The sequence below is a fragment of the Lepidochelys kempii genome, chromosome 2 (genome assembly GCF_965140265.1).
Source record: "Lepidochelys kempii isolate rLepKem1 chromosome 2, rLepKem1.hap2, whole genome shotgun sequence".
Classification (NCBI taxonomy): domain Eukaryota; kingdom Metazoa; phylum Chordata; order Testudines; family Cheloniidae; genus Lepidochelys; species Lepidochelys kempii.
In genome coordinates, this window is record NC_133257.1 from 4665064 (window position 1) to 4679084 (window position 14021).

Genomic DNA, 14021 nt, shown 5'->3' on the forward strand with positions numbered 1-14021 from the left:
AGGAACCGTGGCTGGAGGGGTGGCTAGGCGGTGAGCAGAATGAGCAGCTGGCGGGGTGGCCAGCAGAGAGGAACAGCAGCGGGCAGGGTGGCCAGGCAGCAAGGAACCGTGGCTGGCGGGGTGGCCAGGCGGTGAGGAACTGTGGTGGGCAGGGCGGCCAGGCAATGAGGAACAGTGGCGGGTGGGGCGGCCAGGCGGTGAGTGAAATGAGGGGCTGGCAGGGTGGCCAGGCGGTGAGGAACTGTGGCGGGCGGGGCGGTCAGCCCAGAGGAACAGTGGTGGGCAGGGTGGCCAGGCGGCAAGGAACCGTGGCTGGCGGGGTGACCAGCGGAGAGGAACTGTGGTGGGCAGGGTGGCCAGGCAATGAGGAACAGTGGCGGGTGGGGCGGCCAGGCGGTGAGTGAAATGAGGGGCTGGCAGGGCGGCCAGGCGGCAAGGAACCGTGGCTGGCGGGATGGTCAGCAGAGAGGAACCGTGGTGGGCAGGGCGGCCAGGCGGCAAGGAACCGTGGCTGGCGGGATGGTCAGCAGAGAGGAACCGTGGTGGGCAGGGCGGCCAGGTGGCAAGGAACCGTGGCTGGCCGGGTGGTCAGCAGAGAGGAACAGTGGTGGGCAGGGCAGCCAGGCAATGAGCAGAATGAGGGGCTGGCAGGGCGGTCAGGCAGTGAGGAACAGTGGCAGGTGGGGTGGCCAGGCAGTGAGTAGAATAAGGGGCTGGCAGGGTGGCCAGGAAGTGAGGAACTGTGGCAGGCGGGTCGGCCAGGCGGCGAGGAACTGTGGTGGGCGGGTCGGCCAGGCAGCAAGCAGAATGAGGGGCGGGCGGGGCGGCCAGGCGGTAAATAGAATGAGGGGCTGGCAGGGCGGCCAGGCAGCTAGGAACCATGGCTGGTGGGGTGGTCAGCTGAGAGGAACAGTGGCTGGCGGGGCGGCCAGGAACAGTAGTGGGTGGGGCGGCGAGGCGGCGAGTGGAATGAGGGGCGGGCGGGGCAGCCAGGCAGTGAGGAACAGTGGCGGGCGGGGCGGCCAGGCGGTGAATAGAATGAGGGGCTGGCAGGGCGGCCTGGTGGCTAGGAACCATGGCTGGTGGGGTGGTCAGCTGAGAGGAGCAGTGGCTGGCGGGGCGGCCAGGAACAGTGGTGGGTGGCGCGGCCAGGCGGCGAGGAACAGTGGCAGGCGGGGTGGCCGGCAGCGAAGAACAGTGGCAGGCGGGACGGCGAGGCGGCGAGCGGAATGAGGGGCGGGCAGGGTGGTGAGGCAGCGAGGAACAGTGGCAGGCGGGGTGGCCGGCAGCGAGGAACAGTGGCAGGCGGGGTGGCCGGCAGCGAGGAACAGTGGCAGGCGGGGCGGCCAGGCGGCGAGCGGAATGAGGGGTGGGCGGGGCGGCCTGGAGGCGAGGAACAGTGGCGGGCAGGGCGGCCAGGCGGCGAGGGACAGTGGTGGGCGGGGCAGCCAGGCGGTGAGCGGAATGAGGGGTGGGCGGGGCGGCCTGGAGGCGAGGGACAGTGGCGGGCGGGGCGGCCAGCCAGAGCAAGTGCTCAGATGGCAGAGCGAGCAAGGTGCCTTCTTCCCCGGGTGGGAGGGGAACTCTCACAGCTGCGTCTCTGAACCCTGGGACCTCGCTGACCAAGGACAACCACTGTGAGTGGGGTGCGGTGAGGGAGCAGACGGGGCACAGAACAGGAACTCTGAGTTGGAGAACTCACCAGTGGCTCTGCCCCATGCACTCGGGGGTGGGCGTCCTGCTCACAGCTTTAGGTTTATGAATCCTGCTTGTGGCCTTTTCCCTCATTAATGTCGGGTGACTTCCCTGCTTTCATTAAAAGTTTCCTTTCTACACGCAGACTCTGTGCTTGCCAGAGGGGAAGTATTGCCTCTCACAGGCGCCCTGGGGGTGTGCGTAATTTTCCAGGTGGCCGCTCGAGCCGGTTCTGTGTTGTATCGTTGAAAAGGAACCCCTAGATGTTGAACCCGGCCCCGGTTGCTGCCGGCTCCACCTGGCAGAAGGGTTACGCGGACTTTGGTGCAGGCAGCTGGCTACCTGCTGCTGTTCCAGGAGCTTCACCAAAGCAGCGGCCCTGGGGCCAGTGCTGAGCCACGTGGGACCGGATCGCAGGCGGTTTTGGGGCTGCCAGAGGCAAAGCAGCGTCCACCCCGGCAGAATGCTACATCTCTAAACAGCCACAAGATGGCAGTGCTGCCAGCCGCTCCGGCCACGTCAAAGGCCAATCCTGCCCGGTGCTGAATGCCCTTCAGTCCCACTGACTTCGATGGAAGGTGTTGAGAGCTCGCAAGATTGGGCAGCGACTCTCTGCCACGTTTCCCACAATCCTTTGCTCCCTTCTCCCCTTTGAAGCTGGCACTTGTCCTCGGACTGCAGCTCGCGAAGGGTTAATTTAATAGCCAGACGCTTAGCTGGGAATGAAGTACTTTGGGCAGAGTCTCTGAGGTGGAGGGGGGCCAGGGACATATTATATCTTGGGCTCTGGATCTCCAGGCCGCGTAGAAAGGAGTCTCCGCTTTCTGAGTGGAACCGTTGACTTGGGGAGATTGGTTTTTGGTGAGGCTTCCCCTGGCTGGGAACGAATTATACCTGGGCCACAGGCTGCTGCAGGTGACGGGCAGACTGGCTCTGTTAGTGGGGCCAGCGTGACTCCTTTCACAGGCCTCTGCAGCTCTGCTCAGGCCAAAGCGAGCTGCAGAGCGGAGCAGCCGGGGGGGCTGCGTGGCGGCTTGCTCCAGGTGGCTGCATGAGTGGGCTAAGCTGGGGGCTGAACTCGGGGAGCTGAATGCTACTCTCACTGTGCCAGTGGGAATTGCCAGCTCCGCTGAAGTTACCTTGATGGTGCAGCTCAGAGCAAAACGGACCCTCTCTACCCTTCATTCTGGAAGGCCCTGGCCACCCTGTTATGTCTCAAGTTACCAGCAGCTCCTTAAACCCAGAGACTGAGCCTTGCTGGCGAGATATGTGCCAGTTGTCTCTGCACTGCCTGGGTATTCACACAGTGCTCACTGAACTCCCAAAGTCATGTCCCAGGATGCACCGGGCTCTGGAAAATGCCAGGAGGGATTCTCTGGGGCGGTCACTTCTCGGGCTGTTGCAGAGTTCCAGCATATGTACTGCAGCTCTGCAACCGCCGTGAGGGAAGCAGTGTGCCTTAGAGAGGGTTAAGGCCGTTCACTCACACAGCTGGTATTTTGCCGCTGAGCTGCTTGTATCCTGCAAGAGCATTGTCTCTCCCGCGCAGGGCTGTTGAAAACAGCCATTTACTTGTAGCATGGACTATGCTCTTCTAGGTAACCGGCAGATTAAAAAGGTGGGGGCTGGCTATTTGTAATGGCTAGGGCGACCAGCTGTCTGTCCCGGTTTTTAGTTCTTTGTCCCGCGTCCCGACTCATGCGCAGCCGGGAGCCATTTGTCCCGATGCTGCGGCTTTGGCCGCTCTGGCTGATGGTTTTGTTTTTCTTTTGTTTTTTGTTGCTTCAGCGACTCTGCTCTGGCTGCTTTCCCCCCCCCCCCCCGCTTCCCCCATGTGTCCCGATATTTTGTCCGTTTCATCTGGTCACCCTAGTAATGGTGTGTGTGGGTATGAAAGTCTAGCCTATACCCTTCGAAACAAAACAAATGTCCTTAGGCCTCCGACTTATTTAAACCTGAAGGCCCTTTAAAAATCAAATTCCCCTTTTTGCCACCTGTGCTATATTTTCTTTAGTTCTTCGCCCTTCACGCAGCCTGTAGCAATGATCACTTTCACACTGGAGCTTCTAGTTTTGCTGATCCAATTGCCGGCTTCGGCGCTTAGAGGCTAAAGCGATGGGTAGGACGATGCGTGTACCGTTTCTTTAAATCTGTCCCAGCGGGGCTGGGCAGGAAGGGCTGTGGGGTGAGCTCTAGGCAGAAGCCCTACAGGGAAGTGGAGTAGGAGCAGCTGAAGGAAAGGCAGTTTTCCTTGTTCTAATCAAGTTCCTTGTTCAATGCTAGGTGAAAGTGACACTTTCTGTGGAATGAATTTTCAGAAGTGCCGAGCACTGTCAGTTCCTCTGGACTTCATAGATTACCAGGACGGAAGGGACCACTGTGATTGTCTCATCTGACCCCCTACTTGACAAACCCAGAGAACTGTCCCCAAGTCATTCCTACAGCAGGTCTTTTAGAGAAATAGCCAGTCTGGATTTTAAAATGGTCAGTGATGGAGAATCCACCATCATGCTTGGTAAGCTGTTCCAATGGTTAATTACCCTCACTGTTAAAAATTTACATCTTATTTCCAGTCTCAAGTTGTCTCGCTTCAACTTCCTGCCGTTGGATCATGTTAGAGCTTTTCTCTGCTAGACTGAAGAGCCCGTTATCAAATATCTGTTCCCTGTGTAGGTACTTACAGACTGTGATCAAGTCACCCCTTAACCTTCTCTTTGTTAAGCTACATAGATTGAGCTCCTTGTTGGGTCTATCACTATAAGGCAGGTTTTCTAATCCTGTAATCATGTTCGTGGCTTTTCTCTGAACGCATTCCAATTTATCAACCTCCTCCTTCAATGGTGGGCACCAAAACTGGACACAGGATTCCAGCAGCAGTTGCATCAGCGCTGAATAAAGAGGTAAAGTAACCTCTCTGCTCCTACTAAAGATTCCCATTTCCACATCCAAGGATCGCATTAGCTTTGTTGGCCACAGTGTCACACTGGGAGCTCATGTTCAGCTGATTGTCCACCACGACCCCCAAGTCTTTTTCAGAGTCCCTGCTTCCCAAGATAAAGTTCCCCATCCTGAACCATGGCCTGTGTCCTTTGTGTCCTATATATTTACACTGAGCCAGATTAAAATGCACATTGTTTACTTGAGCCCAGTTTAATTGCTCTGTATCAGTTACCTATGCTCTTCATTATTAACCTCTCCCTCCATTTTTGTGTCATCTGCAAACTTTATCAGGGACGGTTTTATGGTTTCTTTCAGGTCATTAACAAAAATGTTAAATAGCAGAGGGCCAAGAGCCGGAGGATGATGACCCAGGTGCAATTACATTTTGAGACCTATCAGTTAGTCAGCTTTTAATCCATTTAGTGGATGTATTAATAGCCTATGCAGTACTCTTGATTCTGATTCCTTCTGCTGCCTTTTTACGTGCCCAAATACTGTAGCTAATGTTCCAAAGCTCCAATTATTAATGCTTCAGTTGGAGCTGGGCATCCTCAGTGTTGTGTCTGTAGGTGCCGAACTACCCTAGAATTGTCCGTTTTTAAATGGCTTTTGAGATCTGTTCCGATTTGTAATTAGCGTGGGGTGGAACTTCATAGACTGGGCAGCTCCTGAGGGTGGATTTCTGGGGAAGGAGGCAGGCCTTTTTGGGACTCTGCTGCACCCCAGCTGCCAGAAGATCTTGTACTTTGATTGTGAACTATTTGGGGGCAGGGCTTGTCTTTTTGTTCTGTGTTTGTAAAGCGCCTAGCACAGTGGGGTCCTGCTCTGTGACTGTGGCTCCTAGCTGCTATGGCTAAACAAATAATACATCACCATAATACAGCAGCTGGTAGCATTAATTGAAGAAAACCCATCCCTGCGCCCACCCACCTTTGCAGTTGCTGGAGAGGAGGAGAGGTTGGGTTTTTTGGAACCGATCAGAGGAGACGAGAGAACAAAGATCCTTCCTCCTGTACCTCACCCCAGCTGAGGTTGGGATCAGGCTTCTCGCAGGATCGCAACTCTGGCTCCCTGAGCCAACCCAGCGCCGCCTCCTTTGCTGAGCCAGCAGGAGCTGTGCAGAGCCTGTCTGAGCAGGAGGCCTTTGCTTTGCAGCTATCTCACTCTGTATCAAGGGGCGAGTGACAGCCGTGGGGTGGAGGTGCAGCTTCCTCTTGACTCCAGGGCAGCCCATCTGGTGACCTTAGGGGAGAGAGCCCTTACTTTTAAAGCCGTGTGAGTGTTCTTCAGGAACACTTCTAAACAACACAGCCTGCAGCACCGTGACCGCCCGCCGGGCTGTCTTGGGGCCGTTAAGGTGGGATACTGGAGTATGGTTTTAAACGGATACCGCTGAGACTGGGATCTTGCAAGGTTACTGGAGTGGCTGCATTGTTAGACTCTGCATGGATTGGACTGACTCTCGCCGGGCTTTCCAGTGAAGCCTTAGGAAATGCCAGGCTGGGTCATCTAGTCCAGTATCCTGTCTCTGACACTGCCCAGCACTAGATGCGTCAGAGGGATGTACGAGAAATGCCCCAGTGCACAGCTATGGACAGCGGAACAGACGCCTAGGGAGGGTGTGGAAGCTCCTTCACTGGAGGCTTCCAAAAGGAGGCTGGAGCCATCTGTCTGGGATGGTTTAGACACAACAAATCCTGCATCTTGGCAGGGGGTTAGACTAGCTGACCCTTGCGGTCCCTTCTAACTTGATAAAGGAATTTCCCTCCTTATTCTCATCAGTTGATGATTTGGTTTATATCCTAAAACTTGCAGATATCATTCCCTTACTTTTAATCTGACCTCATGTGACTATTCTCCAGTCCTTTGAATCCTGCTCAGCTCCTGACCTTGGTGATATCACGTAGCAGTGAGTTCCACTGGCTAACCATGCACCGCATGAAAAAGTGTTTCCTTGAAGCCATTTTAAATTTTCTGCCTTCAGTTTCCCCTTGCTCTTGTATCTGAAAGACTAAATAGGAGGAGTGCCCAATTCACCACTTTTCTCTCATTTATTATTTTGCAAACCTCTATTGTGGCCCTTCTTATTTGTTTCCTCTCTAAACTAATCTGTCCCCATCTTTTCAATCTCTTTAATCGTCAATACCTTTAATATATTAATCCTTCAGTGTTCTTCCATCTGTAGATCTTAAAGCACTTTATAAACTGGGTAAGTATCCCATTATTCCCATTGCATAGGAAGGGAAACTGAGGCACAGCAGTGCAGGGACTCTCACAGGGTTATGCAGCCAATGGGAAGCAGAACTGGAAGTAGCACCTGGTTCTCCTCTTCTCTCCTCGCCAGCCATTCTGTCCCCCTGGTTTAAGAGCCCTCAATAGACCATCAGCCCCCTCTCCCACAGCCCCCTCTCCCACAGGCTCACCCGTGTAGCATGGATCATGGCTGGAGAATGGGTATGCTGCATAAACAGTCCAGAGGACCCTGTACCTTCCAGTAGTGATGCTGTCGTGTTCATGCCATCACTGTAACCTGGCTTGGGACACACTGTGCTGGGATAATTTTCCTCCCTCAGGTTGGGATCCTTCCCCTCAATTGTGGAGAAACTCTATAGTAAGGTCAGACCTGGGAGCTTCTGGTCATCTTCCCATTGACACGCTTCCAGCCCCAAACCCTCAGTGCAGGCCAAGGGCTTCCTCCCCAAGCATGGTGGCTGGGAGCAGAGTCCAGGCACGCTACTGATTGGCCTCTCTGACACCAGGACCCCACCCTGTTGCTTGTTCTGCAGGGCGGGCATATGCATGGAACAAACTGGCACTCTTCCTGGAGCAGCAACAGACGAGGTCTCTGGGCCTTCATGCTGGGGTTCTGCCCCTGATCCTGCCTCAGCTGGGTGGTGTGTGCAAAAATAGCTGAATCCCGACCTTGCTGGGGTGGCGGTGGCAAACGAACAGTGAATCACTCCACTTGGAAATCCTGCCGTTATCTCTGTGAACTGACACTGTTGAGGGGAATGGGAACTGCGGGGCTGTGTTCTTCCCCCCAGCTAAATCTGGGGCTGTGGGATTTTGGCCAGTGGCTAGAGGATTTTTGGCACAAGATTTGGGGGCATGCCAGCCAGCAGCGCCCAGGAAGCGGGTTTGGTGCTGGCCTGGGGAACGTGGGATTGATGGAGAGACAACGAGCCCTGCAGCGGGCCGGGTTGTTAGACTCTAATTCATGCGAAATCTGACACTGCAGATATTTGAAATCAATAAGCCACGTTCTGGGTTTTTCCCTTCTCTTTTGAGGGAGGGTTTTCCCTTTTGCTTGGCTGAGCCCTGATAGGAAAGTTACAATTTGCTGAGAGCAAAGGCAGGGCATTTTAACTAGCTTATGACAACCCCAACGACAGCCAGCACGTATGACAATGAACTAACTACCCTCAGAGGGGGAAGCCTTTGGTTATTGCAGTTTGTCAGTCTGTATGTATTCGCTGTGGGATTTGAGGCAGGTGGATTGGAGGGGTGTGTGTGTGTGTGTGGGGGGGGAAGGCAGGGTTATAAGTATGCCTGGGCTGCTTGCTGCCCTTTGTGGTACTGGGAAAAAGTACAGTTTTGGGGTCTGTATCAGTTAGTGTGACAGCTAGCGTGCATTGAAATGTGTCTTGGATGTGTACAATTTGCGTGTATTAAGATGTATGTGATTCATGCATGGCAGATATCTCCCAGTACACCTATGGAGCTAGATGCAATGTGTATATTGAAGTTTGTGTTTTTATTGTACAGAGCTCCAGGAATGCAGATGGATGTGTGTGTGTGTGTGTGTGTGTGTGTGAGAGAGAGAGACAGTAGTGGTGGGGGGATGCATTGCCCAGCTGTGTGCACCTTTGTTGTGGTGTGTGGTTTGCGTGTCATTATTACATCTCCATGGGTGTGTTGGGAGAATTGTGGGGTGTATCGGAGCAGTTGCCTTTTGGATTATAATTATTATGGGTAACGGCATCTCAAGCGTGGACAAGCTTGGGGTGTGCCTGCCTACTTGTGTATTTGTGTTGGGGGGAGTGCAGTGAGGCTGTATGTGTCTGGGGGGTGGGTGGAAGAGTTGCATTCACCTTTCCTGCCAGTGCACAGCAAGGGTAAAAAGTGCAAACCCAGTTTTACTGCCCTGGTAAAACTGCCCTTGACCTGCCTGAAGGGCCAAGAAACTGCCTGCCCTTGACCCCTGAAGGGCCAAGAAATCTGTCTTTACTGTCAAACTTATTTCTTCCCCTTGCCCCTGGGGCTGATGAATTCAAAGGGAGACAATTATTAGACTAGATCTGTGAATTTTGCATACAGTAAAATAAAAATGCTGGGGTTTTGTGGCATACATTTAAGGCTAAACTAATTGTTCAGAGAATCTTCTTGTGCAATGAGCCCTGGGCTCTGGATTTGCTGTGAGAAGTAAAGGGTGGGGGGGGGGTGGTTTGGGCAGCAGCCACTTACACTAGAGTAGTTTTAAAGTAACAGCTGTAGTGAGCTGTAGCTCACGGAAGCTTCTGCTCAAATAAATTGGTGAGTCTCTAAGGTGCCCCAAGTCCTCCTGTTCTTTTTACACGAGAGTAGATTCCTTGCTCTATTTATGCTACTCCCCTTCATGGCCACTGGAGGGACCTTGTCCCTGCCCCCCCCCCCCGCCCTTACAGCTGTTCCCGCAGCAGATTGACAGCTGGCCCCGGGGTTGCTATAGGGATAGGCAAATTGCACTGGCTGTTATAGGTGGGGAGGCGGCTGCCCCCGCCCGGGGAGGCGGGGCCAGGCATTGCTCCCTATAAAAGGCGGAGTGCCCCATTCAGCACCTCAGTGCTTGCGAAGCGGGAGACGGGCCAGCGGTCGCGGGAGCTGCTGCAGCTGAGTGTGGGGGCCAGGGGCCACAGGCGGAGGGACCCTCTGGGGCCATTGCCCAGCGTTGTGGCCGGGGGGGGGGCATTGCACTGAGCCGTCAGCCTCGGGGGGAGGGGGCCAGCGGAGCCCGGGGGAGGGGGGGTTGCAGAGCAGAGTTCGGGGGGCTCTTTGCCGTTGGCAGCCGGCCGGCCGCCGAGCAAAGCCGGGGGGCGAGAAGAGAGACGGAGAGAGAGGCGGGCGCAGCCAAGTCCGGGCAAGACCCAGCGGGCGGGGACCGGGGGCCGCAGCGGCCCGCCCGCGCCCCTCCGATCCGGATTCTGGGGCAGCGCAACTTGCCTCTGAAGACCCCCGCTCCCCCCCCGGCTCGTGTCCGGCGCTTTCTCCCCGCGGCCCCCCATGCGCCGGCTGCGACTCTCCCCCCGGCGCCTTGGCTGAGGCTCTGAACTGCACCGCACGACCTGATTCACCCGGCCCAGGCTCAAGCCGGGGGCTCCCAGGGTCGCAGGCGGGGAGATCCGGGGCGCCTCGGGCGGGCGCAGCCGAGCCCCCCGCCGGGCAGGGCCAGCCCCGCGCCGCCGGCGCATGGACTGAGATGGCCTCCGAGCTGGCCATGAGCGGCGAGCTGCCCACCAGCCCGCTGGCCATCGAGTACGTCAACGACTTCGACCTGATGAAGTTCGAGGTGAAGAAGGAGCCGCCCGAGGCCGAGCGCTTCTGCCACCGCCTCCCCCCGGGCTCGCTCTCCTCCACCCCCCTCAGCACCCCTTGCTCCTCGGTGCCGTCCTCGCCCAGCTTCTGCGCGCCCAGCCCCGGCGGCCCCGCGGGCCCCGGCGCCGCGCCGCACCCGGGCAGCGCCGGCAAGGCGCCGCTGGAGGATCTCTACTGGATGGCGGGCTACCAGCACCCGCTCAACCCGGAGGCGCTGAACCTCACCCCGGAGGACGCGGTGGAGGCGCTGATCGGCAGCCCGCACCCGCTGCACGGCTACGAGGGCTTCCGCGGCCCGGGCTTCCCCGGCGAGGAGGCGGCCCCGGCCGGGCACCACCACGCGGCCCCCCCGCACCACCACCACCCGCACCACCACGCGGCCCCCCCGCACCACCACCACGCGCACCACCACGCGGCCCCCCCGCACCACCTCCTGCGCCTGGAGGAGCGCTTCTCGGACGAGCAGCTGGTCAGCATGTCGGTGCGGGAGCTGAACCGCCAGCTGCGGGGCTTCAGCAAGGAGGAGGTGATCCGCCTCAAGCAGAAGCGGCGCACGCTGAAGAACCGGGGCTACGCCCAGTCCTGCCGCTACAAGCGGGTCCAGCAGCGGCACATCCTGGAGAACGAGAAGTCCCAGCTGCAGGGCCAGGTGGAGCAGCTCAAGCAGGAGGTCTCCCGGCTGGCCAAGGAGCGGGACCTGTACAAAGAGAAGTACGAGAAGCTGGCCGGCCGCGGCTTCCCCCGGGAGCCGCCCCCGCAGGCTCCCCCCAAAGCCTCGGCCGAGTTCTTCATGTGAACGGGGAAAGTGGGGGGGGTGTGTGTGTGGGGGGGTCCTCGGCCTCCCCACTGCCCCCGGGACTCCGTGTGCCTAGAGGGGCCGGCTGCTGTACATAGACTCCTGTTTTTGTGTGCGTCTCCGGGCTGCAAACCAACTCACCAAGCGGGCGCGCCCCCCCTCCCAGTGCGGGGCGAGGTCCCCGTCCCCCCAGCCCCCCGCTTGCGTCTCCTTCCCTCCCTCCCCGCCTGGCTGCCCACGAGAGCCCCAGCCCTGCGGCCAGCTCGCCTCCGTTCCAGCCGCGCCCCGGGGTCCTGCCCGTCGCGGGAGCCCCGCGGGTCCCCCCAGCGCATCCTCCTGCCTCTGTACGTCCCCCGGGCGAGAGAGCCCGAGCTGGGACCGGGAGAGGCGAGGCAGCAAGGTGACGGCCGCCTCCAGACATGCTCCCACGCTCACTCCTGAGTCTTAACCTTGTGATCGCACAAACTTTGAAAAACAAAAACAAAAACAAAGCCCGACCAGACCAGACCAAGCTTTGGCTGGAGGGAAAGACAAACTGGACAGTGAAAGACTCGAAGCAACAGGGAAGAAGGAAATAATGAGCAAACCTGCATTTTTTTCCCCCGCCTCCTGGAAAACTGGGTAACCAACCAAAATCGTTTTGGGAGAAAAAGTGCATCGTAACGAAATCCTCCTATATACTCTTAATAATCATACTAAGTAATAAAGCGGCGTCCAAGGAACTGTGCAACTTAACTGTGGTTCTTAGAAGACTTTTTAAGCAATCCTGCATGCAGGACATGTATGGTATTTCAATAATCTCCCCTTCTTTTCTACTAGAACAGATGAAGAAAAAGCATGATCCAGTTTTTTCCCCCCTCTTGGTAATATTTTTTGTTTTTGTTCCCCCCCCCCCCCCAACGGTCAGTTTTTAGTTTGCAGCACTCTTGTTGGGTGCATCTTAAATAACAAATAGTCTTAAAATGTTTGCAAAGTGATGTTTTCTCTCTCAGTGGAACAGTGCAGCAAAACACTCACAAAAGGGACTGGAATATATATCTTGGGACTTCAGACTCCAAAAAAAGAGTTGAGTTTACCTGCTTTTTATCTCCTTTTCTTACTAATAATTCTTGTTGTTGTTTTAAAAAGGAAACCTGAGCCAGACTTAACTTATTTAAAGGTGTCCATTTGTACATATGTAGAATTTAGTTAGTTTTTTGCCTTTGTTTTTCTCTCTGAGACTATATTTTGCTTGGTGATTTAAGAAAAAAAGCTTAAAAAAATCACAAGTCTTAACGAAAGTTTGTATGTAATAGCATGCAAATAATATAAGAATTGATTAATTTAATTATGTTGAAAAAGCCGAATGCACTATATACAGGAATCAATTGGATTAAATAATGCTGTTGTTTTATAGAGATTTAAAATGATCTATGCTGTTAAAAATAATTGGGGGGGGGGAAAGGTAACATTCTAAGATGACCTGAAAGGCAATATAGTAATATATGGACTGCAATCAGTTGGCTGCTGTATCACTATGCACCAGATTTATTTATTAACCCCTGGGAAACCATATTATTTTAACCTTGATGATTTTAAAAAAGAAAAGAAAATGCACCTAATCTTGCAATTTATGCTTTGTGTGAAAGTAAAACAAAATATACATAGCAGTTTGGGGGTTTTTAACAAGTTGCTTATTTAAAAAAAGGAAATCTTAGGGAAAACTAAAAGTCTTAAAGACAAACAAACCACGTGTGAACTTTGGGAACTGGTACGTTTTAGGTGCTGCTTGTGCGAAGCATTTTAAATAACCAGTTTGTTTCAGTTTCTGATGGTTTTAACTCTGTTGCATCAAGATAGAACGTATATTCATCTACAGCTTCAGTTAAGTCTTTTTATATAAACTGCTGTTAAGCCATGTGGGCTGTTGCAACCTCAAAACCACCTATATCTTGTTTGTTTGTTTTGTTTTTGTTTGTTCTTTGAATTGTGTTTCCTTTGTGTTCAGGCATCAATGCAAAAACTCATTTTAGCTTTCCTTGGCTACAGACGAACGAAAAATAAATCTCTTTAGACATACCTATCTTTTTTTTGCCTTCCTAGTTTTTGTAGGGAGGGGAAATCCATTTTAAATTTTTGCACTGGTGACCGTGGTGATTGTCTCTTTTGGATTAGATGTTTGGGGGAAATTAAAGCACACTCGTTTCTTTGCTTTGTGTACTAGAATGCAAGGTGATGGATTAATCCAAATGTGAGTTTGAGTTTAAATACAAAGGCAGGTAAATATATGCAACTGCAATCCCTGGAGTGAATGAATAGTTAGGAAATTATTTTAACTTTGTTTTGGTGGGCTCTAGATGAAACTGTGTAAACTCCCACTTTAAAAATTCGTTTTCCAGTGTAAGAAATTAGCATAAAAATTGATCTCTTTGGAAAGCATGGTAAACATTTTCAGGTTTTTTTTTTTTAAACATCAATATTTTGTCCATTTTTGAAGATGCACTTTCTTCTTCTTCTTCTTCTGGGTGATGCTGAGCTTTCTAGTTTAAAGGACAGCACTTTAAAAATACAGTTTGGGTGACTGGAGCACCAAGATATTAATGGTAAAAAAATACTTTTAGGCTCATAATTTTTCTTCCCAAGTTTTCATCTATAGGGGGGAAAACGACAATATTTTAGTGCTATTTCTGGTACTTTTTCATTTCCAAAGATTTGGTTTGAAATAATATTAAAACCTCACCATTTATTAGTCTGATTTATTTTTTGTTTAAATGCTGACAATTTAAATTTTGAGAGAGATTCCTTGGAATTAAGTGGTGGTTTTACTCTTTTCTTTTTTCATTAGAAACACTTTATCTGAATCATTCAATATATGGGATATGCTTTATTTAAAAAGGACTATTAAATTGAGCATTTTTAAGTGCATGTTTTAGATCTCCATTTTAATTTTCAGAGTGCTGGGATTTAGAACGATAAAGGATTTGATCAGAAATTGGAGCATTTTTTCCGCACTTACCAGTGAAATCATTTTCTTTTTAAA

At 53.2% G+C, this 14021-nt stretch overlaps 1 protein-coding gene across 1 annotated transcript; it reads left to right on the forward strand.

The window, feature by feature from the left end:
• The first annotated feature begins 10090 nt into the window (after nt 1-10090).
• Nucleotides 10091-11002, forward strand: MAFA (MAF bZIP transcription factor A). Its single transcript, XM_073329329.1, has one exon. The coding sequence runs from the start codon at nt 10091-10093 to the stop codon at nt 11000-11002; it is 912 nt and encodes a 303-aa protein (XP_073185430.1).
• Nucleotides 11003-14021: the final 3019 nt, after the last annotated feature.

Excerpts from the sequence above, each read along its gene's own strand:
- MAFA (XM_073329329.1), top strand. The coding sequence starts at position 10,091 with ATGGCCTCCGAGCTGGCCATGAGCGGCGAGCTGCCCACCAGCCCGCTG.